The 24,588-nt window shown below is 50.3% G+C and overlaps 2 protein-coding genes across 6 annotated transcripts in view; one reads left to right on the top strand and one right to left on the bottom strand.

The window, feature by feature from the left end:
• Window positions 1-7,385, top strand: part of HNRNPAB (heterogeneous nuclear ribonucleoprotein A/B) — a 12,805-nt gene extending 5,420 nt beyond the window's left edge. Inside the window, exons 7-8 of one of the 2 annotated variants that reach the window (XM_044777583.2) lie at window positions 446-586; window positions 885-7,385. In XM_044777583.2, coding sequence (XP_044633518.1) covers window positions 446-586; window positions 885-955 — 212 coding nt within the window. In that variant the 3' untranslated portion in view covers window positions 956-7,385. The remainder of the gene's footprint in view (window positions 1-445; window positions 587-884) is intronic. The other variant, XM_044777584.2, reaches the window with a different exon arrangement.
• PHYKPL (5-phosphohydroxy-L-lysine phospho-lyase) overlaps window positions 1-24,588 on the bottom strand; it is a 26,196-nt gene extending 1,608 nt beyond the window's left edge. Inside the window, exons 1-12 of one of the 4 annotated variants that reach the window (XM_044777580.2) lie at window positions 23,678-24,588; window positions 22,818-22,936; window positions 21,582-21,741; window positions 18,300-18,374; window positions 17,631-17,718; window positions 17,437-17,553; window positions 15,814-15,896; window positions 15,322-15,547; window positions 5,748-5,902; window positions 5,241-5,330; window positions 3,373-3,503; window positions 2,339-2,413 (exon numbers count right to left, since the gene is read on the bottom strand). In XM_044777580.2, coding sequence (XP_044633515.2) covers window positions 2,339-2,413; window positions 3,373-3,503; window positions 5,241-5,330; window positions 5,748-5,902; window positions 15,322-15,547; window positions 15,814-15,896; window positions 17,437-17,553; window positions 17,631-17,718; window positions 18,300-18,374; window positions 21,582-21,741; window positions 22,818-22,936; window positions 23,678-23,946 — 1,588 coding nt within the window. In that variant the 5' untranslated portion in view covers window positions 23,947-24,588. Of the gene's footprint in view, window positions 1-2,186; window positions 2,414-3,372; window positions 3,504-5,240; window positions 5,331-5,747; window positions 5,903-15,321; window positions 15,548-15,813; window positions 15,897-17,436; window positions 17,554-17,630; window positions 17,719-18,299; window positions 18,375-21,581; window positions 21,742-22,817; window positions 22,937-23,677 lie in introns of those variants that run through there. The other 3 variants (XM_044777579.2, XM_070516963.1, XM_044777581.2) reach the window with 3 other exon arrangements.

Below are 24,588 nucleotides of genomic sequence, written 5' to 3'. Positions count from 1 at the left end.
TGAAGGGGTTGGCTCTGTGGCTGTCTTGAGTCTTGGTGTACCCGTGGGTGGGTGGTCAGAAGGTAGGGCAGGGCTGTGCCAGGCGCTTTGTCTCCTTCAGTCCTAGGCCCCTCTGACTCCAAAGCCTGAACTCCATCCTTTTTAGGGCTAAGCTGCCAGGGAGGGTGGGGGTGATCAGAGGGTGGTTTGAGTGAGAGTCAGCTCCTGCCTCATCCGTCCCGAGTGAAGTTAGTGTGACATTCTCTCTGGGCCTTCCCATCCCCAGCTTGGGTCTCTGCAGGTGCAGGGCTGGGCCCAGGGCCCTCTACACCAGGACAGCAGCCCCTTGGCTTCTACCTCTGAGTTGCCATAGTAACCCCGCCACCCAAAGGGCAGGATTCCCTCCATCCTAGCTCCTGCGTGTGCTAAATGGTCCATGGGCCCCTGTGCCCTGCTCCCCCCACAGGTCAGAGTCAGAGTTGGAATCAGGGCTACGGCAGCTACTGGAACCAGGGCTACGGCTACCAGCAGGGCTACGGGCCCGGCTATGGCGGCTACGACTACTCGCCCTATGGCTATTACGGCTACGGCCCCGGCTACGACTACAGTAAGTAGGAGAGAGGGAGGCCCCATCCGTTCACCCACCCTGGGAGGCAGGACAGACAGTGCAGGGGCCATTGGCAGCAGGGGCTTTGGAGTCCGACAGGCTGGGCTTTGTGGCCTGGCTCAGCCACTGTGGAGCTTACACCACTTTTGAGCTCTTGAGCTTGTGGGTTTCAGAAAGGTGGGGAAGATATCCCTACCGGACAGGTCGTTGGCTCCCGTGAGGATGCACGTCAAGCGCCTGGCACAGGGGGAAATGCTCAGTAAGTCGTAGCTGCTATCACTGTTGTTCTTGTCTCTAGGTCAGGGTAGTACAAATTACGGGAAGAGCCAGCGACGCGGTGGCCATCAGAATAACTACAAGCCATACTGAGGCTTCGGCAGGAGTGCCCGACCGACCGCACACGCTTTGTTTGGATATCGAGTGAACACAAACAATTATGTACCAAATTTAACTTGGCATACTTTCTATGGCCTGTCCCATGTGCATCTTATTTAAAATGTCCCCTGGAAATCACTCTCCTGTTTACTATTTCCAGAGCTCTAGTTGTTTAGGCAGCGTGTGGTGTCTCAGAGGCCGGAGCGGTATTATGGGCTGATTTTATCACCAGGTTACGCAGAACCAGATTAGAGAGTGCTTCCCGCTGCCGCTCTGCAGCCTGGACCTGTGGACCCTGGTTGTAAAGAGTAAATTGTATCTTAGGAAACCAGTGTCACCTTTTTTTCACCTTTTAATTTTATATTATTTGTGTCATACATTTCCTGTAATGGAAGTGTTAATTTTACTGTACTTTTTGGTACCTTTTGGGAATCTAATGTATTGTAAGGTATTTTACACGTGTCCTGATTTTGCCACGACCTGGATATTGAAGCTATCCAAGCTTTTGAAATAAAAATTTAAAAACCCCCAAGCCTGGGTGAGTGTGGGGCATGCTGTGAAATGGGGCAGGGCCAGGTGCTCCTGAGCTCCAGGATCCTCCGTGACCTAACAGCATCCTTTTGGCATAACCACACATTTTCCGCATCCTTGGTTAGTTTCCTTTAATGACTATCCTGCCCAGGATTTGAGCCCCTTTTTTAAAGGAAATGGTTTGGCGGTTTGAGGCAGCTGTTCAAGGGAATGAAAGTGGTGTAATGAGGGTTACCACCCCTAGTGGGCACCCTGCCCCTAGGGCAGAGTGACTCTGGAGCACCTTGGAACACCTACCTACCTGTCTTGACTTGCCAATGGAAACTGACTTCGAGCAAGGACAGTGTCCTGGGGGCCAGCTGGATTTGGGCATGAGGATGCTCCCTCCTGGTCGGCACATAACAGCCTGCTCTTGAGCGCCTATTGCTGGCTGGACTGGAACCCCCCAAGTCTAGTGGTTGAGGCTTAAGACTAGCTGGTGGCAAGAGGCAGCAGTTGACTGGAGCTTTAGGTGGATGAAGGCCAGGCAAAGGGAGTTTTGTTTCTCCTCACCTCCAGGGGGAACTGGCTAGGGGGGAAGAAAAGCTGCTCCTGCTCTCTTGTCTCTTGCCCCAGCTATCAAATGCAAACTAAGTATTTCGGAGATTTTTCTGGTGGGGAGTAGGTGGAGAGAGCCCAAGGCAGCCAGAGCCTCTCAAGTGTTGAAACTACTCTGTGGGAAGGGGTCATCAGTCAGAACAAAGTGTTTACAAACAAAAGGTTTGGCTTGCTGAGGAACGAAGGAGCCTGCTGATGGTAAGGACCCCAGTTCTGGGTCTCCAAGAACAAGAAGCAAGGCGCACTCACCTAGAGGAGGACTCAGCAGGGCTGCCTCAGGCTGGAGCCTCAGCGTCTCACAACTTCTCATCTTTTCTTCCATGTCTGAGAAAGAGCACAGCCACCCAAACTGGTGAAGTTTTCTCCTCTGAAGACCCCTGCTGCCTTCACTGTCTAAGCTGCTTAGCTTTGGAGATTGGGCCCACTGGCCTGTCCTGGTCCATGTCCCAGCCTTTACCCCATGCGTATGGGTTACCAGCCACAGGGTCAGTAACAATTTCCTGAAAAGACAAAACTATCCCCCAGATTTCCTGTGACTTCACGCTCAACTCAGACTTCCTCTGTACACAGAAACCTAAGCTAGTTCTGTGCCCAGTCAGCCTCTCTTCCCCCAGGCTGCTGGCAAATATGCTCCCTTGCACCAGCATTTCCCCAAACACCTCCAGTTGTGTTGAGTGGGAGTTGGGCCCCCTTAGCTCCAGAATTCTGGGGGCAGCAGTGAACTAACCTAGAGGTGGAAGACCTGGGCTGCCTGCTGGGCTGCTCTGCTCTCTACCAGGAGATAGGATGTTGCCTACTATAGATTCCTCGTAAGTAGATTTAGAGGAGAACCTGGGCTGACCTTGACGTTCCTAGGTGATGAACGTGGAGAAGAATTTCATTTTGCATTCACTCAGTCCTGGCGTGAATCTCATTTCAAGCTACTCAGGAGCTGAGGGTGACCTAGTCTCAAAGCATAAAGCTCCTGCCAGCCACATCTCACAGTGGCTTTAAGCACATGTAATGGGGTCTCCCACCGTAATGTAATGGCTGGGCCCATAAGCCCAAGCCCTGCTTCCCTAGTCCTGCATCCCACACGGGTGCCCACTCAGGCCGGGTGGGTGGGGGCACAGGTAGGGATAGAGGCGGCCTGGGCCAGGAGGACCCCTCTCCACTTGAGCTCCTTGCTCCCTGCACTGTCCAGAGGATACCCACTCAGCCATCTGCTCCCTGGGCATGCTGCTGGAAGGTTCTAGCTACTGACCCCAGGTGGGTTCTAGAGAAGTGTTGGGCTCCAAACTCACCTGTTAGGATGGCATCCAGCTTTGCCACCACGTGTTGTGCATTGTCCAAGCTGAAGCACATTGGGGGCTTAAACTTGAGGACGTTCCTCCCAGGGCCATCAGTGCTCAGCAAAATGTAGTTCTCCTTCAGCCTGTGAGGACAGGACACAGCAGGACCCCGTTGCCCACCAGCCAAGGGCCCTTCAGGGCCTTCCTTAGACTGGCCTTGGCCTTGTGGCTGGAGCTCCAGCCACACTGCCCCTGGAGCCCCTCACAGGGTGGTTCCCACTGTGACGAGGCACTGGCTTTCCCCTGCCAAACTCCTAGCCATCCTTTGTGGCCCCAGCATCAATGGCCCCTGCCTGGAGTGCCCTGCACCTGGCCTTGAGCCTGTTGTCCCCCAGAGCAGGGGCCTTGCCTCATCTATCCCTGGAGCCTCAGTCTAGGCCAGGCCAAGACTAGCCACAGGGCTACAGTGTGGACAGCAGGTGTCCCTACATTTTCCATCTTGTGTACAGTCTATGTGACGTGTATGTTTACTTTTTATGTGGGAAATGTCCAGCATTTACAGAATAGTGTAATGAAGCCCACGCATCCCTCATCTAGCTTCAGGAACTTCCCTGCCCACAAGTCATCATGCAATCCCAGATGAGGACTATCCAGTTTTAATGTGCATTTCTTTTTAGGAAAATGACTTTATCCTCCTTAACGTTATCATTGGTACCTAAAAATGGTTTTTAATATTCCATATTTACACTTTTAACCTATGAAGGTATTCTGGCCACTGAGAGAAGGGTTCTGACGTGATTGTACTTGCATTCTCTCACCCCACCCCGTTTAATTTCTTTTATTTTGAAGTCTTGCCAGGAGCAGGGTGTCCTCAGTCTGCCTTCTGGCTTTCTCCCTATCCTGTTCTTCCTGGCACTATGGCCATGCTGGAAGGAACAAGATCTAGACTTCAAATCCAGTTCTGCCACCTACTCGCAGGGTGACTGCGGGTGCAACAGCCAGCCCTGGTTCCAGTGTCCTTGCTGAGCTGGAGAAACCACCAGGGTGGCTGTGAGGTGGAGCAAGTCAGGCTCGCCATTCCTCTGGCTCCCTCCTTCCCACTGACCATGCTGCATGCCTGAGCCCCAAAGGACTCCCTGGGGGAAAAGGTGGGTGTGCGGGCCGTGTGCCTGACCAGCAGAAAAGGCAGGGACTGGACGGCCATTTTGGAGGGGTCAGTCTCAAAAACCGAGTGGAGGGCAAAATTTTTACATCAATACTGTTTATGTGAATGAAATACACAGGGTGATGCACGTTTCACAATCTGAATAAGGACACATCAAGCACTAGAAGGGTTTTCCAAGGTGGGGGAAGGAGGTAGGAGTGAGGAATAGTGATAAAAAGGGACTAACAAGAGGGAGGGTCCTGAGGCTCAGGTCCTGCCTAGATTCTAGTGAAGGAAAATGCAGATGGGCTGGGGCAGGGGCTTCTGAGTCATCTGGACACCCCCAAAACCTGTGACTCTGGAAATGGGGAGCCTCGAGTCTGGTTCCGCCACAACCCGCAGTGTGGCTCTGGAGAAGCTGCTTCCCTAGGGCAGCTTGGGTCGTGGCGTTGGGACTGCCCGGGGCTGAGAGCCTCTCCAGCCTGGGCATTCTCAGCAGAGGCGGCTGCTCACGCTGCCAATGGCCTGCGCCTGCCTGAAGCCAGTGCTGCCAGGCACTGGGCATGGCTGACAGGGCTGCCCCCTCCCCCTGAGGCCCAGGTGCTGCCTCCTTCAGTCAACCCTCTGTGGGTCCAGAGTGCCTGAGAACACGGTGGATGAAAGGAGAGGCAAGAGGGGAGGCGCCTTCCCAGTCAGGGCCCTAGACACCACAAAGGCAAATTGTCTCAAAAAGTACCTGGACACCAAGTAGTCAGCCTCTTCAGTTGCTGGCGTCCTTGTGGCCTTGTCTTTGATTAGATCCACACCAACGAAGAGCCCGACGCCCCTGGAGCAGAAGGCAAGCTCTCAAGAGACCAGGCCTTCGGGGCCACAGTCCTGCTCTTATCCTCCACCTGGGCCTCAGCCAAGCCCACCCTGGAGTCCACCAGAGCTTGTACCTCTGCCTCCCGGGGAGGCTGAGAGCTGGAGGGACCCTCAGAGGGTGGTGAAACAGTTGCAAGAAAGAACTAATGCGGGGGGACCTTAGCGTGGACAGAGGAAAGGTTGGGGGTCAGAGCTCAGTTTGATCCTGGCTCCCCCGCGCTGCCCCCACAAGTATCATTTTGGGCAACAGCCCCTCTCAGTGCTTCAGTTCCTCCTCTGTAGAGTGGAGATAAAAATCCCCCCATCCCAAGCGAAAGAGGAAACCATGCCAGGCCCCTGGCAGGTGCTCGGTTAGTGGTGACTGCTGCTGGAGCCTCACCTGATGTCCCCGATGATGGGGTGTTTGGCTTTCTGCTGCCCAAGGAGCTCCATCAGGAAGCTGCCCACACAGGCGGCATGAGCCTGCAGCTGCTCTTTCTCCAAGACATCCAGGACGGCCAGCCCCACAGCGCAGGACACCGGGCTGCCCCCAAACTGAGTCAGGGGACAAAGGTCAGACACCCAGCAAAGAGGGCCATGCCCCAGTGACGGTGAGGGCAGCAGAGCTGCCACACACATTCCAAGGGCAGTGTTGAGAGCACAGGTCTGAACCCCTCAGGACTCAGAGCGATCAGCAGTAAATGGGGTTCTCCTGAGGTCCCCATGGGCTGTCCCGCCTTTCCAGGTGCTAATGTGACTGTAGCCCAGGTCAGGGGTGCAGTAGGAGCCCTGAGAAGATGCAGAATCAGAGGAGAGGGTGTACTGTGCGTTCCCACAGAGCTCGTTTTTGTCCAGAGACTTTAGGGCCCCATCTCACGGGCTGGCCCCAGACCCACATCAGACTAGTTCCCATCACCTCCTCCATCACCTGCTAGTTCCTATAACCTCCTTGAGGGTCAAGAGAAACGTGCCAGGACCACACCCAGGAAAAGTCACTCTCTGGTATGAGCTCAAGACTCTGTTGGTTAAGCCCAGGGCACATTTTAGGGCACAGACCACAAGCTGGCTGCCTGTGGGCCATGTGCAGCCTGAGTCGTCGTCTTGTTTGGCTTGTGTAGCATTATTAAAAGTTTTGAATTAGGTGCTAATGATTTACAATAAGAGACTTAACACAAACATATGTCTTTCCAACTTAAACCTGGCCTATCAGGCTGCACTGGGCACCAGCTGTCCCCGTCAGGCACCCTGAGCGCTCTCACTCACTTCCCCTCACTTGCGCCTGCCTAAGTCTGAGTGCGGACCTGTGTTGTATAGTCAGGAGCAAGGGTTTCTCCTGCAGGCCATCCTTTTTTTTTTTTAAATTACATCTTTAAAGAAAATCAAGTTCATTGAGATATAATTTATATACAATAACCTTCATACAATCACACACCACATAACGTTTCCGTCAACGAAGGACCACATATATGATGGAGGTCCCATCAGATTAGTACCATACAGCCAAGGCGTGCAGTAGGCTATACCATCTGGGTTTGTGTAAGTATACTCTATGATGTTTGCACTAGACAAAATTGCCTAATGCTGCATTTCTCAGAACGTACCCCTGTCGTCAAGCGATGCATGACAGTATATTTAAAGTGTATAGCTCAGTGTGATTTGACAAATGTATATACCCGTGGAACCTCCACCACAATGAAGATACAAAACATTTCCATCACTCCCCAAAGTTCCACGTGCTCCACTTCACTACTGGCCCAGGCAACCACTGGTCTGCTTTCTGTCACTATCGTTTTTGCCTTTTCCAGAATGTCATATGAATGGAATCACAGAATATGTACCCCTTTTGTGCCTGGCTGCTTCTGCTCAACATGTTTTTGAAATTTATCCATATTGTTTTGTGTATTGGTAGTTTCTTTTCTTGCTACACAGTATTCCATTGTATGGACATACCACAATTTGTTTATCCAATCTCCTGTTGATGGACCCTTGGGTTATTTCAATTTTTGACTATTATGAATAAAACTCTTATGAACATTTATGACATCTTTTTGTAGACATATGTTCTTATTTCTCTTGGGTAAATACCTAGGAGTGGAACTACTGGGTTGTATGATAAATGTATGTTTCACTTTATAAAAAGCTGTGAAACTGTTTTCCAAAGTGGTTGTGCCATACTACATTCCTACCATTAGTCTATGAAATTCCACTTGCTCCACATTGTCAGAAACATTTGGAATTGTCAGTCTTTTAAGTTGCAGCCATTCTAATGGGTGTGTACTGGTATCCTGTAGACCATCTTGAAAATGTACATGCAGTGCTTCATACTTGAGATCATAAAAAGCTTCCTAGGCGGTTCTGCTAATGAAAGAGCTTTCTGATATGTCCAAGACAAATTATGCATGGAAGGGACACAGGGATGGACTGATGCTACTTATTGTATAAAATATTAACTGTGAACTCATTAAAAGGTGGAGTGTCTATCTACTAGTAGCATCTTTGGTTTAGAATTGTGACCTGGCCAAGATGCTGAACTAGCACAATAGATAGGTCTTTCCCCCGAGATCACCCCAGAGGAAAAACAGAAAGCAAATGAACAAAAGCTCTGACACAGTCCTGGGACTCTAGAAGGCCATGCATATGCCTAGGGATATGTTCATGCCCAGTGCTATGTGCATGTTCAGGAGAGACCTGAAGAGCTCTAAGCTCTCACCACTGGCTACCTTGAGGCTCTCAGAAGGAGGAAGTAAAGGTGAAGACAGAGTTGTAAGCTTGGCTGAGTGTTGAAGGCGTGCTCCAACACACACATAGAGCCGCTTATCAAAGCTGAGACTTCCTGGGTTCCAGCATTTAATGAGATGTCTGTCTAGTTATTAGATGATCACTGAGAGCAAATCAAGCAGAGACTACAGTGTTTATGCATGACAAACAACACAGACTTTACAGCTTTCAGAAAAGTCACTATATAAACAACAGAAAGCAACAAAAACAAACCATGAGGAGGGAATATAATTTGAAAGTTGCCACATTATATTATCTAAAATGTCCAGTTTTCAAGAGAAAATTATGAAACATGCAAAGAATGAGGAAAGCATGGCCCATATACAAGGAGGGAAGAAAGTAATCAACAGAAACTGTCCCAGTTCCTGAGGAAGGCCAGATGTTGGCCTTATTAGACAAAGACTTTAAATCAAATGTTATAAATATGTTGAAAGAACTAAAGGAAACCATATCTAAAGAACTAAAAAGCATGAAAATGATGTCTTGCCAAATATTGACTATTAATTAAGAGATAGAAATCATAAAAAAGAACCAAATAGATATTCTGGAGTTGAAAAGCGTAAGTAACTGAAATGAAGAACTCCCTAGAGAGGCTCAGCAGCAGATTGGGCAGGAAGATGAGACAATCAGCAAACTCGAAGATATGTCAATTGAGATTGTCTAGTCTGAAAACCAGAAAGAAAAAAGATGAGAAAAATGAACAGAGCATCAGAGACCTGTGGGACACAACCAGGCATACCAACATACGCCAATGGGATTTCTGGAAGGAGAAGAGAGAAAGGGAAAAAAAGAAAATTTGAAGAGATAATTGTCAAAAACTTCCAAAATTTGATTAAAAAACAAAAAAAACACAACAAACCCAACAACAATCTACACATCCAAGAGCTCAATAAACTCCAAGTAGAATAAACTAATGAGTTCCATACTTAGACACAACATAACCACACTATTAAAACACAGAGGTGGGTGGAATGGGTGAGGGGGGTCAAAAGGTAGAAACTTCCAGTTAGAAAATCAGTAAGTTGTGGGGATGTAATGTACAGCATGGTGACTGTAGTTAATAATACCATATTATATATTTGAAACTTGCTGAGAGAGTAGATCTTAAAGGTTCTCATCACAAGAAAAAAAATTGTAACTGTGAAGTGTTGGATGTTAACTAGACTTATTGTGGTGATCATTTCATTATGTTGTGCATACCTGAAACTAGTATCTTGTGTGTCAGTTATACCTCAATTAAAAAAAGATTCAATTCCCAGTGAACATAGAGAAATAAAAAATATGTATATACTTTGTAGCCTCAAAACACATGAAGCAAAAATTGATAGTATTATGGGGAAAAACTGATCAGTTTTTCATCATAGTGTGAGATTTCAACACACAGCTCTCAATTATTAATAATAAGAAAAAAATCCAGCAAGAATATAGACGATTCAAACAACACAATTAACAAGTGTGACCTAAGAGACATTACAGAGTTCTGCAAACACTTAGAGAACACACATTTTTCTCGAGGACATGCAGAACAATCAAGTACCAGATCACCCAGCACATTTTACAGAGTAAGTATCAAAGAATAAACATCACACAAGACATGACCTTTGACCTCAGTGGTGTTGGTAAGAAGTTAATAATAATAAGATTGGAAAAACCTAAAATTGAATGATAACACAGTAGTTCTCAAACTTTTCATTTTAGAATCTCTTTACACTCTCAAAAATGACTGAGGAACCCAAAGAAACAAACCCATACATAGTTTGTTTGTATGGATTATATCTATTAATATTTACTGTATAGAAATTAAAACTGAGAAATCTGAAAAATATTTATTAATATCAAAATAATAAATTAACTTTATGCCATTTGAGAATAATTAAAAAACTCACTGCATGTTATCATAAAATATATTTATGAAAAATATATTTACAAAAAAAAATTAGAAGTGGCCTTATTTGTACATGTTTGCAAATCTCCTAAATGTCTGGCCTAACGAAAGACAGCTGGAGTCTCATATTTGTTTCAGCATCAATCTGTTGTGGTGTCATATGCATCATGTAGCCTTGGAACACTCCACTGCATACCTGGGAGAGGAGGAGAGTGAAAAAGGCAAATAACATGTATTATTATCCAAGTAGGTCTTACTCTGCAGATCCCTGAAAGGGTTTTGGAGATCCTCAGGATCTGGACAACACTTGTGAGAACCTCTGTGATAATGGAACAATATATATTAAAATTTGTGAGATACAGTAAAAGTGCTGGAGGGAAATGTATAGGCTTAAATATTTATATTAACAGAGAAAACAGTTAAGTATCCATCTTAAGAAATTAGGAAACAACAACATAACAAACCCCAAAGAAAGCAGAAGGAAAGAAAACAAGAGAAGAAGGGACTCAAACAAATACTGTAAATGGAAAGGGAACATGATAAAGATTAAAAAGATACTAAGAAAGCATTAACAATAACCCTATGTCAACAATTTTGAACACTCTTGAAAGAGACAAACTTCTAGGAAAATACAACTCACCAGAACTAACCCAAGAAGAAATGAAAAGCTTGAAGACTGCTATATAACTTTTAAAGAAATTGAAGCAGCAATTAAGTATCTTCCCACAAAGAAAACAAGGCCCTGGGGCCAGCCCCGTGGCCGAGTGGTTAAGTTCGAGCCCTCTGCTTCTGGTTTCACTGGTTCAGATCCTGGGCGCAGACCTAGCCCCACTCATCAGGCCATGCTGAGGCAGCGTCCCACATGCCACAACCAGACGGACCTACAACTGGAATATACAACTATGTACTGGGGGGCTTTGGGGAGAAGAAGAAGAAGAAAAAAGAAGATTGGCAACAGATGGTAGCTCAAGTGCCAATCTTTTAAAAAAACCCAAAAAACCACAAGGCCCAGATGGTTTTATACATAGTTACCAAACTTTCAAAGAATGGATCATCCCAATTTTATGTAAAAGGGAAAGAAGAAATACTTCCCGACTCATCTACAAGGCTGGTATAACCCAGATACCAAAACCAAAGATACTGTAAGAAAAAAATGAGAGTCACATTTTACTCCTGAAAATAGATGCCAAATTCATAAATAAAATATAAGCAAATAACGTATAAAGATGATAATACTCCATGTCCAAGTTGGATTTGTCCCAGGTATGTAAAGATGGTTCAATGTTAGAAAAATCATAAATATAATTCAACATATTAACAGATTAAAAGAGAAAAAAATGACTTCAATAGATGCATAAAAAGAACAGGATAAAATTCAACACCTATTCATAATAAAATCTCTTAGGGGGCAGACTGGTGGTATAGTGGTTAAGTTTGCACACACTGCTTCAGCAGCCTTGGGTTCACGGGTTTGGATCCCAGGCGTGGACCTACACGTTGCTCATCAAGCCATGCTGAGGCGGTGTCCCACATCCACAATAGAGGAAGGTTGGCACAAATATCTGCCCAGGGCCAATCTTCCTTACAAAAAACCAAACAAAACGAAACAAAACCATCTTTTAGTAAGTTAGGAATACAAGGAAATTTTCTTAACCTGATAGAGAAATAAAATAAAAAAGAATATAAAAAGAATTTTAAAAATTTAAAGATTAAAAAAAGAATAAAAGATAAAATAAAAACCTAGACCAAACATTATCCTAGATGGACAAGTATTAAACATTCCTATCAACTGGACAAGTGTGCCTACTGTCACCATTTATTTTCAACTATGTACTGGAAGTCTTGCCCAGTGCAATAAAACAACTGCTATTATTTGGAGATGATATGAGTTTTTAGATAGGAAAAAAAAACAAAACAAGAACAAGGTCTGCCTACAAATTATTAGAAAAAATAGGGGGCCGGCCCCGTGGCCGAGTGGTTAAATTCATGTGTTCCACTTTGGTGGCCCAGGGTTTCACTGGTTCGGATCCTGGGTGCAGACATGGCACCACTTGCCAGGCTATGTTGAGGCAGCGTCCCACATGCCACAACTAGAAGGACCCAATACTAAAATATACAACCATGTACTGGGAGGATTTGGGGAGAAAAAAGCAATCAAAAAAAAAAAAGATTGGCAACAGTTGTTAGCACAGGTGCCAATCTTAAAAAAACAAAAAAAGAAGAGTTTAGCAAGGGAGCTGATAAAAGATTAATATACAAAAGTCCATATTTTATACACCAGCAGCAATGAGTAGGCAGATAAAGAGAGGTCACTATTTATGATAGAAAGTTTCAAATATCTAGGAATAAATCTAATGATGTGCAAGATCTCTGCAGGGGAAACTATAAAACATGGAGGGGTATACCATGTTCATGGATAGGAAGATTCAATAATGTACATTTTCTTCAAATTCATCTATAGATTCAAGTAATTCCCCTATCAAAATCCGAACAAAGTTCATAAAATGTTTAAAGATAACTTTAAAATTTTAACAAAAGAGTAAAGGTCCAGGAATAGCCAGAGCTCTTCTAAACAAGAAAAAACAGGTCAAAGGAGACCTTTTCTACCAGATATCAGAACCTATTATGAAGCTCTAGTAATACAGCAATGTAGTATAGGAACAGACAGACAACTTGACCAGAAGAGTAGAAATAAGGGCCCAGAAACAGCCCTGTTCACTTTGAACTTGGGGTATATAGCAGAGGTAGCATTTCAGATCAGTGGAGAATAAGGGAGCTAAGAAAATGTTATTCACATGCAGAAAGGAGGAAATGTGATTCCTGTTTCGCACCATTTACAAAAATCAACTCCAGATGGATTAAGGATTTATATATCAAAACGAAATGTTAAAATACTTAATAGAAAATGTAGATGAATATCTTGCAGACCTTGGGGGTAGGGGGAGATTTCTTAAACAAGACATAAAAAGAACTGTCTGTAAAAGAAAAGATTGATGTAGTTGACCATGCTAAAATTAAAAACTTTGATTCATCAGAAAATATGTAAAGGAAGTGAAAGGACAAGTTATAAACTAGATGAACATATTCACAACATACACACTTGACAAAGGATTAGTATCAAGAATATATGTATGCGTGTGTGTCTGTGTATACACACACACAAATGCTCATATCTACATACACACACACATATATAGACACACAAAACTCCCACAAATAAATAAGAAAAGCACTCAATCAAAAAATGAGCAAAAGAAAAAACAGGCATTTCCCAGAAGAGGAAACACATGGCCAATAAACATGAAGAGACATTTCACATAATGTGAAATCAAGGAATGGCACAGCAGTATCATTTGCTGATTTGAGGGGACACCATTTTACACCCTACCTGCCTGGCAAAAATTAACAGCTGTTGACGAGGATGCAGACTTAGAGAACCTCTTATACACTGCGGGTGGGTGCTAGCTTGTGAACCACTTTGGAAACTGAAGTCATTATCTCTTAAAATGGAGGGTGAACGCGGACCCTGTGGCCAGCAATTCCGCTCTTAGGAATATTCCTAAGAAAAACTCTTGCACGTGTACAAGAGAGACTTATAAAAATTGTTCACAGAAGCCCTGTTCGCAATAGCAAAAGACATGGAACAACCCCAAAGCACATCAACAAGAATGGAGAAATAAACCGTGGCACAGTTATACAATGGAATATTATACAGCGTTCAAAACAAATGAACTTCAGTGACAAGCAATATAGTATTAGATGAAAAAAACAAATCCCCAAAGAGTATATACAGCATGATACACTTTTTATAAAGTTAAAAAACAACTAGAATAAATAATGAACATGGGTTTCAGAGTGATGGTCACCTGAGGTGGGGGAGGCAGTCAGATGGCACTGGGGGCAAACCATATGGATAGAGGCAGGTTACTGTCAAGGCCCTAACTTTTACTTGGGATGATGGCCTCTTGGATGCTTAGAACATTAGTGAAAGTCACTGACTGATCCACTGAAAGAGGGCTGCGCAGGAACAGAGGATGAGTCCTTCATGAACCAAGGATTATACAGTCTAACCATGTGCACTTCAAATAAGACAACGACACAAAAATCAGGACCGTGCTCCACTGGCTTGTTCGTCTTTCACTTAACACAACACACTCCTTCCCCCTCACAGGGCTAGCTCCTCCTCAGCCTCCCAGACTCAGCTCTCCTCAGACTCACCATGCACACGAGGCCCCCTCTGCCCTCCCGCCTGGCGTCCCTTGTGCGGTCACAGCGCCGTGAACGCACTGCTTCCATTAAGCCTCCTCCAAGCCACTGCCACCAGGTGTCCATGGGGCTGTCTCCCCCTGCGGAGCACCTGTCCAGGGCAGAGGCTCTGTCGACGTGTTACCTGGGCACAGAGTGACGGCTTGCTGAAAGCATCAGCCCTCACCCTTAACGACCTTCTCTGCCACATCTCAGCCGTGTTGCCAAATCCTGACACATTTCAGTCCCCAGTACAAACTGCCTTTTTGGGAAGTCACAGTGAGTTCTCTTCCCCTCAGTTCTCTGTCCCTTCCTATTCTTCCCTGTGCCCATGCCCAGATTCGGATCTTCTCTCTTTCCTGGACCGGTCTCCCTACCTCCAGTTCTTTCTCCATACTGATTGCCAGAGATCCTTCTAGAGCATATTTCAGATCTCATCTCTCCCCGATTATAACCCTTCCATGGTCCCTCACCGCCCTCAGGATCAGTCCAGACTCCCTGACTCTTTATGATGAAGGCCCTGGTGACCCCCATGCTCCCCTCATGCAACATGTGACTGCTTTCCTGGTGCCACCAAACATGCTGTGGCTTCTCCGGCAACATAAGGATCCACTTCACTTAGGGCAAGCTCTCCACCCTTACCCCCAAGACAGAGGGCTGCGCCCTCCTCTAAGCTCCTACTGCAATGCGAACTCTGCTCCTAGGCCACTCATCACCCCAACAGACCCAGCTCCTCATGCATCTTAGTCAACTCTTTGGCTCCAGTACCTGGCGCAGGGCCTGGCATACAGTAGGCAGCTGCTGCTGGGAGGGAGAGAGGGCCTCTTGTATTCTTTCTATATATTTTATAAGGTACAATCTCTTGTGACAGCTTTTGGATTGATGCTAATCTTAAAGAGGTTTTGTGTATTTTTTCCTTTGACCTGTGGTAACTCTCCAAGGACGGCATCTTAGAAGTCTCTGTGCTGGGCAGAGTGCTAGGCCTGTGGCCCTCGCTGATTAAGGATAAGCAGACTGGGGCCCAGCAGAAGCCATGGCGCTCCCTTGCCCTGGAGCCTTCACTCACCGTGTTGAAGTACTCGACGCCGGTGGCTTCAAAGGCCCTCGCCACAGCTTGGGTTGTGGCCACGCAGGCTACAGGGTGGCCATTGCCAATGGATTTGCCCATGGTGACAATGTCGGGGACAAAGTCTTCCCCCTGCAGCTGGAAGGCCCAGAAGTGCTTGCCTACTCGGCCAAAGCCCACTTGAATCTCATCTGCGACAAAGACCCCTCCGGCCCTGCGGACGTGCCTGTGGCAGAGGACAGATCGCTGATGGGGACTGTGGTAGGGGGGTCAGACCAGGAGTGGGAGGTCTTGGGACTCTGAATACCAGCTCTGCCAGCATAAGGTGGGGGCCTCAGGCAGACAGCTGGCCTTCTCCAGGCCACTATTTCTTCAGGGGCCTTGACTGAAAATCCTGGCAAACTGGCCAGGCCGAGGTTGGAATTTGGGACAATGGCTGGGAGACCGCATTACAGCCCTGCCCTCCATGGGCACCCCCTCCCACCTACTTACTCTGCCACTTCCGGGAAGTAGCCAGCAGGGGGAATGATCTGCCCTCCTACACTGGGCAGAGACTCCGCGAAGAACGCTGCAATCTGTGGATGAGGCGGGATGTTGGGAACACTATTGTGGAGGTGCTGAGTGACAAACTAAGTGTGTCCTGCTAACGTTCTAAGCAGGACGAGTTACTGGCTTCGCTATGCCCCGCCTTCAGGCTCCAAATCGCATCTGAGGTCTGTGACTCAGTTTTCTTTCAGGCCCCAAACCAACTCTCACCACCAGGATGCCTCCAGACCCCTTGTACTTAGCATGCCCTAGATGAAATCCACTGCTTTCTCCCCCATAATCCTGTTCTTTCTCTGCCTCCATCTGGTGACTCTCCTCCCTCCCACCTAGGACAGAAACCTGGCCTCCATCTTTGGACCAGCCCCCTCCTTTTTCTATCAGTCAGCACAGCCTCTGACTCTGCCTCTGTACATCTCCACACCCACTCCTTCCCTCCTCTTGGAAACTCCTGCCTCCTGGCAGCTCTGCCAGTTTCTGCCTGGGCCTTCTGCAGATGCCTTCTAACTGGATGCCTCTTCCAGTCCATCCTCCACTGGCCACCAGGGTGATGCCTCAACGCAGACACTGAGCTCATCGCTGTCCTGTTTAAAGCCCAATGGCCCCTTTTACTCACAGCAGTGACTTCCAAACTGTGTCCTGCCTTGGAGCTGCTTCAGGGGCTCTGCTGGGATGAGGGAAAGGCTGATGGGGTGGGAAACTGGTCTCTCAGGCCTGCTGCCACCAGAGCAACCTCTTTTCTGGTTTCATGTAAGGGGGCGCAGAGCATCTGAAGTGCACAGGCCAGGCTCCCCTGATCTGGCCCTGCCAACCTTCCTGGCCTTGCAGCCTGCCTAACTCTGCTGTGTATGCTTCATTTGGCTGTCACTCCTTCAGGGGAGCCTTCAGGAGCCCTCACACAATTGCTAACCACGTCCCCTCTACTGTCACTTTGGCCACTGCTCTTCTGGGTATGACACCTCTCTCCCGCTCAGCACCTGCACTCCACCACCCTGGGTCGGCCTCACCCTGGGTCTCCTCAGGTCACCTGCCCTCAGGCTGGCCCCAATCAAATGCATGCCCTGGTCTTACTACACTCCCTCTTAAAGCCCTTCAAAGGTTCCCCATGGCCTCTAGCCCCCTTGGCACAGCACTTCTGATCCTCCGGCACACGGGACCCCTGCCTCTCTAGGCTCATTTCCTGCCTGCCCTGCCTGGCTGCACACCGACATGGGTCCTCACCTCTGTGCAGGCTGCCCCTCTGTTTAGGATGGCTTTCCTCTTCTACTCCCCACCCCACCCTGAGTGGCTAACTCCTGCTCAGCTTATATTACTGAGATCAGGTAACACCTCCTCCCAGGACCCTCCTTCACACCCACATCCACACCAGTCCAGCCTGGGTCCCTGGACTCCTGTAACGCCCAGGATACGTCTCTGTCTAAACTCTCCGCTGAGCACGTAACCCCCATTAGATTCCCACAGGGCGGGCCTGGTTCCCATTTCTCTCAAGGTTCCCAGTATCTAGCACTCGGCTGGCAACAGAGTCAGTGACGTTCAGTGTTCCATTCACTGGACCCATGCAGACGCAGTTACCTTCCTGCCCTTTTCCTGGACGCTGCTGACCACACGTTTCACCTCACTGGCATAGGCCACAGCTGGATTGGGGTGGTCCTCCCGGTAGGGGCCCCGGTAGGTGTCTGGGAGAGGTGCCTGTGGGGAGTGACAGTGATGTGTCACCTGGGCTGAGGGGCGAGCACCGACCTGTTGTCCACTTGGGCAGTGCATACCACATGGACCCACTCCTTCTGGCCATCCAGGCCCCGGAACTTGTAGGGACTGATGTCGATCAGGGAGCTCAGGTGACCATGATAAGCACTGGGGAGGAGAAAGCAGTGGGGCTCAGGCTCAGGGGCGCAGACTCCCCAGCCCAGCCCTGACCACGGTCTCCCCACCTCAGGAGACACACAGGGAAGACAACCCTTCTGCCACAGCCCCCGAGCCCAGGGCTGGGCACGAGCGCAGGCCTTGCTGTCAGCAAGACTTCCTGCAAGGCTGCTGACTAGCTCCGTCCCGGCGGCTGGTCACTCAAGCTCTCCGGGTTCAGATCTCTCCCCTGTAAAGTGGGGGGTCTCTGCTTCAGGGTAGTAATGAATCCTAAGCGTGAGGATGCTCTAACCCTGGGCCTGGGTCTCGTGCATGGCAGATCCTCAACACAATGGGAGCTACTGTTCGGACAGCTTAGCACCTAAAATGTGGGACCAGTTCTTACCACCTTACAAAGCACTCTCTGCTCCCCAGAAGCTGCCCTCCCAGAGCAGTCTGGGGAAAAGAGCCCCCCGGGGTGTAGGGGGTGTCTCTGTGGCCAGGTCTTCATCCTTCCTGCCCAAGGCACCTAAAGCCAGGGCCTCACTGATCCCCCACAAGCAGCAGCCTAGCCTTCTGGCGACAGCACTTACTGATCCAGCACTACCACGTCCCAGTGTCCCGTGTACTGGCGGGCCAGCCTCAGAGCCAGGTCATTGGCTTCCGACCTGCGAGAGACACGGTGGGCACTGCTCAGACAGCTTTCCGAGGGCCTTCCCTCCTGGACAGCTGCTTCCTATGGAGAAACGCAGAGGGAAGGCAGAGCCCTCCAGCAGCACGAACGAAGACCCTCAGGACACCCTTGGTTAGTCATTCACTTATTCGTCTGGTAAAAATGTATCAAACGTCTTCTAGTGCTAGGAGCTGGGGGGAAACAGTAAAACAGACAGGCCCTGAGCCTCCTGAGCTTATATCCTAGTATATGTCATGAAACCCAAAAAGCAGAAAGAATGCTCACTTTGATAAGTGCCCCAGGAGAACCAGACGGGGTCCTACTTTAGATAAGGGGGTGTTATGGGCTGAACTGTGTCCCCCGAAATTTGCATAGTGAAGCCCTCCCCTCCCCAGTGGCTCAGAATGTGACTCTATTTGGAGAGAGGGCCTTTAAAGAGATTAAATGAGCCCACCAGGATGACCCTGATCCAATCCGACTGTGTCCTTAGAAGGAGACTGGGACACACAGACTCAAGGGGTGTGCATGCACAGAAGACAGACCACGTGAGGATGCAGCAAGAAGGTGGCCACCTGCAAACCAAGGAGAGAGCCTCAAAGAAGCCAGACCTGCCGACACCTCGATCTGGGATTCTGGCTCCCAGGACTCTGAGAAAATAAACTTGTAGTTGAAGCCTGCCAGCCTGTGGCATCTTATCACAGCCCAAGCTGACTAACACAGGGCCTCAGAGAAGGACTCCATGAGGAGGCGCTGCCTGCCGAGTCCTCAGGGGGAAGTTTCCAGGCAGAGCGAGCAGCTCGCGCAAAGGCCCTGTGAGGGAAGAGAGCTCGGTGCGCTTAGGGAACAGAGAGAGGACAAGTGAGCCCAGGGGCAGCGCAAGAGAGGAAGTCAGAGACACTCGCGGGCCACGTTCACAGGGCCTTAGGAGGAACCTGGGTTTTCTTCTCACTGCCATGCAAAGCCACTGAAAAGTTTTAATCAGAGAAGGGACATGGTTCAGTTCCCATCTGAGGAGGACTCTGGCTGTGTGGGGCTAATGGAGGAGAAGGGAATTAAAGTGGAAGTGAGGAGACCAAGGAGGACATGCAGGTGAGAGCAGGTGGGGGCCGTGGAGATGGAGCGAGTGGATGGAGGCAGGAGACCACCTGGAAACCAGCGAGGCAGGTTCGATGCAGGACCGGCAGGCGGCTGTGCGGTTTCTGCCTCAAGCAGAGATGCAGAGGGCACTGCCATTTATGAGAGACAGGGTGTGGGTGGCAGTAGGGGGGATGGTCTCTTGGGATGGTCTGGGGTAGGTGCCTGGGAATGTCAGGGAGAGCCAGGGCCATGGTCCCACACCAGGCGTTGGCAGAAGACAACCAACTCTTGACTGTCTTTTGGACACATGAAGTTGGAGATGCTCCAGAAGTCACGTGGGTGGTTAGAACCTTGAGGCTGGAACACGTGGGAAGCATCTGGGCTTGGGACACAAACTCGGGAGTCACAGCACATCGATGATATTGAAGACCATGGGAATGGATGAGATCGCGTAGGGAGAGGGCTCAGAGAGGACGATGGCCCAGGACCAGCTCTGAGGAACATAGAAGGAAAAATCGGGAAAGGAGACAGAGGAGGAGTGGCCAGAAGCTGGTAGAAAACCAGGAGCGTGCCATGTCCTGGAAGCAAGACCAGAAAGCATTTCCAGAGAGTGGGAACTGTCAACACCGCTGAGAGTAACACGAGGGCAGCAAGGAGCCCACTGGATTTAGCGACAAGGAAGTCAGCGGAATGCATAGAATAAATCTGGTGCAGTGAGCCAGCCAGTCCCTTCCTCCACTGCCAAGGAAGCACTGAGTGCCGGACCAGCTCCCTGCTCTTCCCAGAGAGGCCCCAGTCCTGGCTTCGCCGTCTCCTATGCGGATGACCCTGGGCAAGCTAGCTCCGTTCTTTGAACTGCTGTTTCCTTATCTGTAAAATGAGGATGGGAAATTCCATGTCCTAGAAATTACTGAGGGAACAGACGAATGTACTTCATGAAAGGCGACGATAACGGTCGGGGCGGCCCAGTGGTGCAGTGGTTAAGCTCGCACACTCGGCTTTGGCTGCCCAGGGTTCACCACATATAAAGCAGAGGAAGATGGGCACAGATGTTAGCTCAGGGCCAGTCTTCCTCAACAAAAAGAGGAGGATTGGTGGTGGTGTTAGCTCAGGGCTAATCTTCTTCTTCTTAAAAACAAAAGATAAATTAAAAAAAAAATGAAAATGGTAATAAGCATTACTATAATCTAAATGCCACAACCTACAATTTGTTGGAATGTTCTTTCCCAGGCATGCTGGGCTGGCTCTTTGTAGACGCATCATCTGCTGCTTCTGTCTCCACTGCCACTCTTAGTGTAGTGCCTAAGAGTGTCCATTCTTGCTCTCCCCCAGCCCTGACGACATCACTTGCCTGATTAAAACCCTCTGATGGCTTCCCAATGCTCTTAGGATAAAAACGGACTCCTTACTTGGCCATTACAGTCCTGGGTGATGGGCCCTGCCTCCCTCCTCAGTGTCAGCTCCCACCCTCCCTCACTGGCTGCCTTTTGGTTCCTCAAGTGTGCTGGGGTGCCATGACCCTTCCTGCCGCAGGGCCTTTGCACATGCTGTGCTGCGTTGTAATCAACCTTGACAAGAATACTTCCGAGGGAGTGGGCAGCACCCTTCCTTCCTCCTCATCTAGTTATTTCCCAGTCAGCTCTTAGCCTAACATCACTTCTGCAAGGGAGTCTCCTCTGATCCTCTCGGAGCAGGCCCTGCCCCCCTCAGCTTCTATGCCTCATTATACCCTGTACTTTTCCTCCAGACAATGATCCCTCTTTGTAATTTTGTATTTCTTAATGTTTCTGTTCCTTACTGAACAGGCCAAGGGTGGGCATTTTGGCTGTAGCCCCCAGCACTGTGCCTGTTGATTCATAAGGCAGAAATAAAGGAGCAGATTACCTCTGTCAGCCCCAACAACGATCCTGAAAGCGAGGTAATGGCATCCCTTACTACGAGACCACAAAGCTGGATCTGACGGAGTAAGCCAGGGTGCACAGCCGGGAAGCACAGGCGCCTGGCACAGTGAGGCTGCCTCTCCCTGAGTCCGTACTCGGTCAGCTACACTATGCTGTGTCCACGTGAGGAACTCTCTTCCTTGTCGTCTCATCCACTTGCTGGGGGCTGGCTGCAGTCCACTTACCCAGAATTCAGGAAATAAAACACGCAGAGCTTCTCCGGCAGGGTCTCCGAAAGCCTCTGTGCGTAATCCACAATGTTGTCGTGCAGGTATCGGCTGTTGGTGTTGAGCACCTGGTTCTGTTCGTGTGCTGCTTGGACCACGAGAGGGTGGCAGTGCCCAACTGGAAGAGAGCCATCTCCATCACACAGCCAGCTCTGCTCAGTCAACCCCAGGGGACTCCCCCAGCCCCAGCCTGCAAACCTGGCCAGAGGAGATGCAGTTATGGAGGGAGAGCTGGAGGGGAAAGAGGGCAGTCTGAAGACAGAAGGGCAGACAGAGATGTTGGTTCTGGAAAGGGAGACCTGGAAGAGTCCCTCAGATTCTGGCAGAAGGAAAAGTTCTCTGGCAGAAAACTTGTCTAGAAAACCCATGTCTTAAAGGGAGCTTCCTGAGGCCTTCCACTTGACAAAGAGGAGGGGTGTGGGGTTGGGGGTTTGGAGCAGGGTGTGGGTGTCTGTCAGTGGGCTTGACTTCACCAGTCAGTGGGGACTGGAGGTAATGCTGATTGCCAATGGCCAAGGATTATAACAGCAAACACTGAGAGCTCACCGTGTGCCAGGCACACTCAATGCAAGTTCCATGCATTAACTCACTAATCCTCCAAAACACCTGGAGGTGTGTACCTAGTATTACCATGTCTATTTTGCAGATGAGCAAACCGAGGCACAGAGAATTAAGTAACTTGCCCAAGATTACAAAGTTAGTAAGTGGAGGACAGGGGCGTGAACCCTGGCAGTCTGGGACTAGAGCCCCTGCTTTTAACTTCTTCATTAACCTCCAATCTGCCTGCCGAGTCTCGGACTGCCTTTCCTTCCATCAGCTCTGGCCACCCCATCTGGGTAACTGAGTTCTGAGATGGTCACTGGGGCTGAAGCCCCGCCACGAGGCCCAGCACTTGGCCGGGCCCTGCTGCATGGCTGCTCATGGCTGGGCCGACTGCTGCTCTCTGAGCTCACCGTCAGTCCCAAGTGGAACTGGACCCCCAGACCTAGTCTCTGGCTCCTGCCCAGTTCAGCACAGCTGCTGCTCAGAAACTTCTAGAGCCACACCAGAAAGACCGGGCCTCCTCGAACATGGATGCTGGCTAAGCTGACCCCAAGTCCTCTGCACTCTCTGCGACCTGAGGCTCGGTCACCCTTGGCCGGGTCCACAGCCTCCGCCTGCTCTCCTGACGCCAGCCTGAGGTGTGATACTGACCGTGCGCCACGTTGTTGATGCAGTCGATGTATTCTGCCCCCTGTTCATCGTACATGTACTGCCCTTGGCCCCGCACAATCTTAATAGGATCCTCGGGGAAAAAGAGTCTGCAGGAAGAGCTGCGGGGACAGGCAAAGAGCGGACAGCCATGTCTGAAGATTTGAAGGGAGGAGTCTCCCCATCACCAGCCTCCCCCACCCCTTCCAGTTTCTGGAAAGGACAAAAGCTCCAAGGGCAAGATGTTGCTTCCTTGCCTCCAGTCCCCGCCTCCGTAGGTGGCTGGAAAGGAGGAAAAGGATGGGCTAAGAAGTTGCTAAAACTTAAGGTGCTTAAGTCACTTGAAGGCTACGTGGCCGCCCCAGTCGTCGGGGCCCAGGACAGGTGGCCGCCCCAGGCCCCCGGGGGCTCCCGAAGGCAGTTTCCTTCCCGGGGCGGCTGATGGAGGGCGCCCCGCTGGGGACCACCTCCAACCTCTAGTCAGAGGCCACCGTGTCCCCCTGAGAGCCCCTCGCGGGTCCCGGCGGCCTTTCTCCATGTTGCCTGTGAGACGACCCCCTCCAACCCCGTCTGCGCTTTCGGCCCCTGGGCGCGCCGCTCTCAGGCCAGGGCCAGGTCCTGCTGGCGGGCCGCCGCCGGGAGCTCCTCCCCGGGGCCGGGGCAGAGGCAGCCCGCAGCGGGGGTGGGGGGGGAGCGGGGCGGGGAGCCGGGAGCCGGGAGGCGACAGCCGGGGGCGGCGGGCGGCGGGGCCGGGGAGGCGGGACCCGCGGGTGGCGGGGCGGGCTCGGCGGGCTCCGGGCCGGACGTGCGTGCGCCGTGCGTGCCCCGAGCGCGCCGCCCCGCCCGCGCCGCCGTCTCGGTACCTGAGCAGCCGCCGCCGCAGGGCCAGCGTCGCGGCCTTTCCGCGCCGGTCGGCCGCCATGGCGCGGAGAAGCGCGCGCTCCGCCCAGGCCCCGCCCCGCCTGGCGCGCGCTCGGGACGCGGCGGCCCCGGAAGTCGGCGCGGGGAGCCGCGTCGTGCTCGCCTCGCCGGCGCGGCCCCGCCCTCGTCCCGGGCGCTCCGGGCCTCGCCCTCCGGCCCTGCGGCCCCCCGGGGCCTTGGGCTCAGTCTTCGAGTCGCCCTCGCCGAGCATAAAAGGGGAGTGTGCGCGGGCCGGCCGGGGCTGGGCGTCGGCGGAGGAGGCCACGGGGCGACCTTCGGGGCAGCACGACTCCTGCTGCGTCCGGGCCGGTGAACAGGAGATACGTCTACACTGAGAATCATGCAGTGTTTAGGCAGGAAGAGATCTGGAGGCCCCTGACCCTTCTAGTATATGGCCAGGAAACCCAGGCCCAGAAGGGGAAAGGGCTTTGTTCCCAGACACACAGCAAGACTGCCACAGAGGCTGCACTCCAACTCGGATCTGTCAGACCCCCAGCCCAGTGAGTGAGAAGTGGCACCCAGGGGCTGGGACGCAGGATGGCAGAGAGAGCTCCCCTCCTGGGCCGGGGCCCTGGAGCAAGGACCTGGACTTGCGGCCGAAGCTGGGGGGCCTGGGTGGACTGGGAGGGGGAGGCGCTTGCTGCTCCTTCTTCTGTCTCCTTTTTGTGATTCTCAGCCCTCTGCTTCGTTCCCTCCTTGCTGTCTTCTTCATCTCTTCCCCCGTACAACCGTAAAATGCCAAAGGCATGTAGTAGAGAACGGTTGGAGTTTCACTTTTTATTGTAACATGTATAACAAAATTTACAATTTTAAGTGTACGTTTCAGTGCCTTTAAGTACATTCATGTTGTGCA

This window comes from Equus asinus, chromosome 9 (assembly GCF_041296235.1).
Source record: "Equus asinus isolate D_3611 breed Donkey chromosome 9, EquAss-T2T_v2, whole genome shotgun sequence".
Lineage (NCBI taxonomy): Eukaryota > Metazoa > Chordata > Mammalia > Perissodactyla > Equidae > Equus > Equus asinus.
Note: the sequence above shows the minus strand (reverse complement) of the source record. Positions and strands in the feature narration are given on the sequence as shown.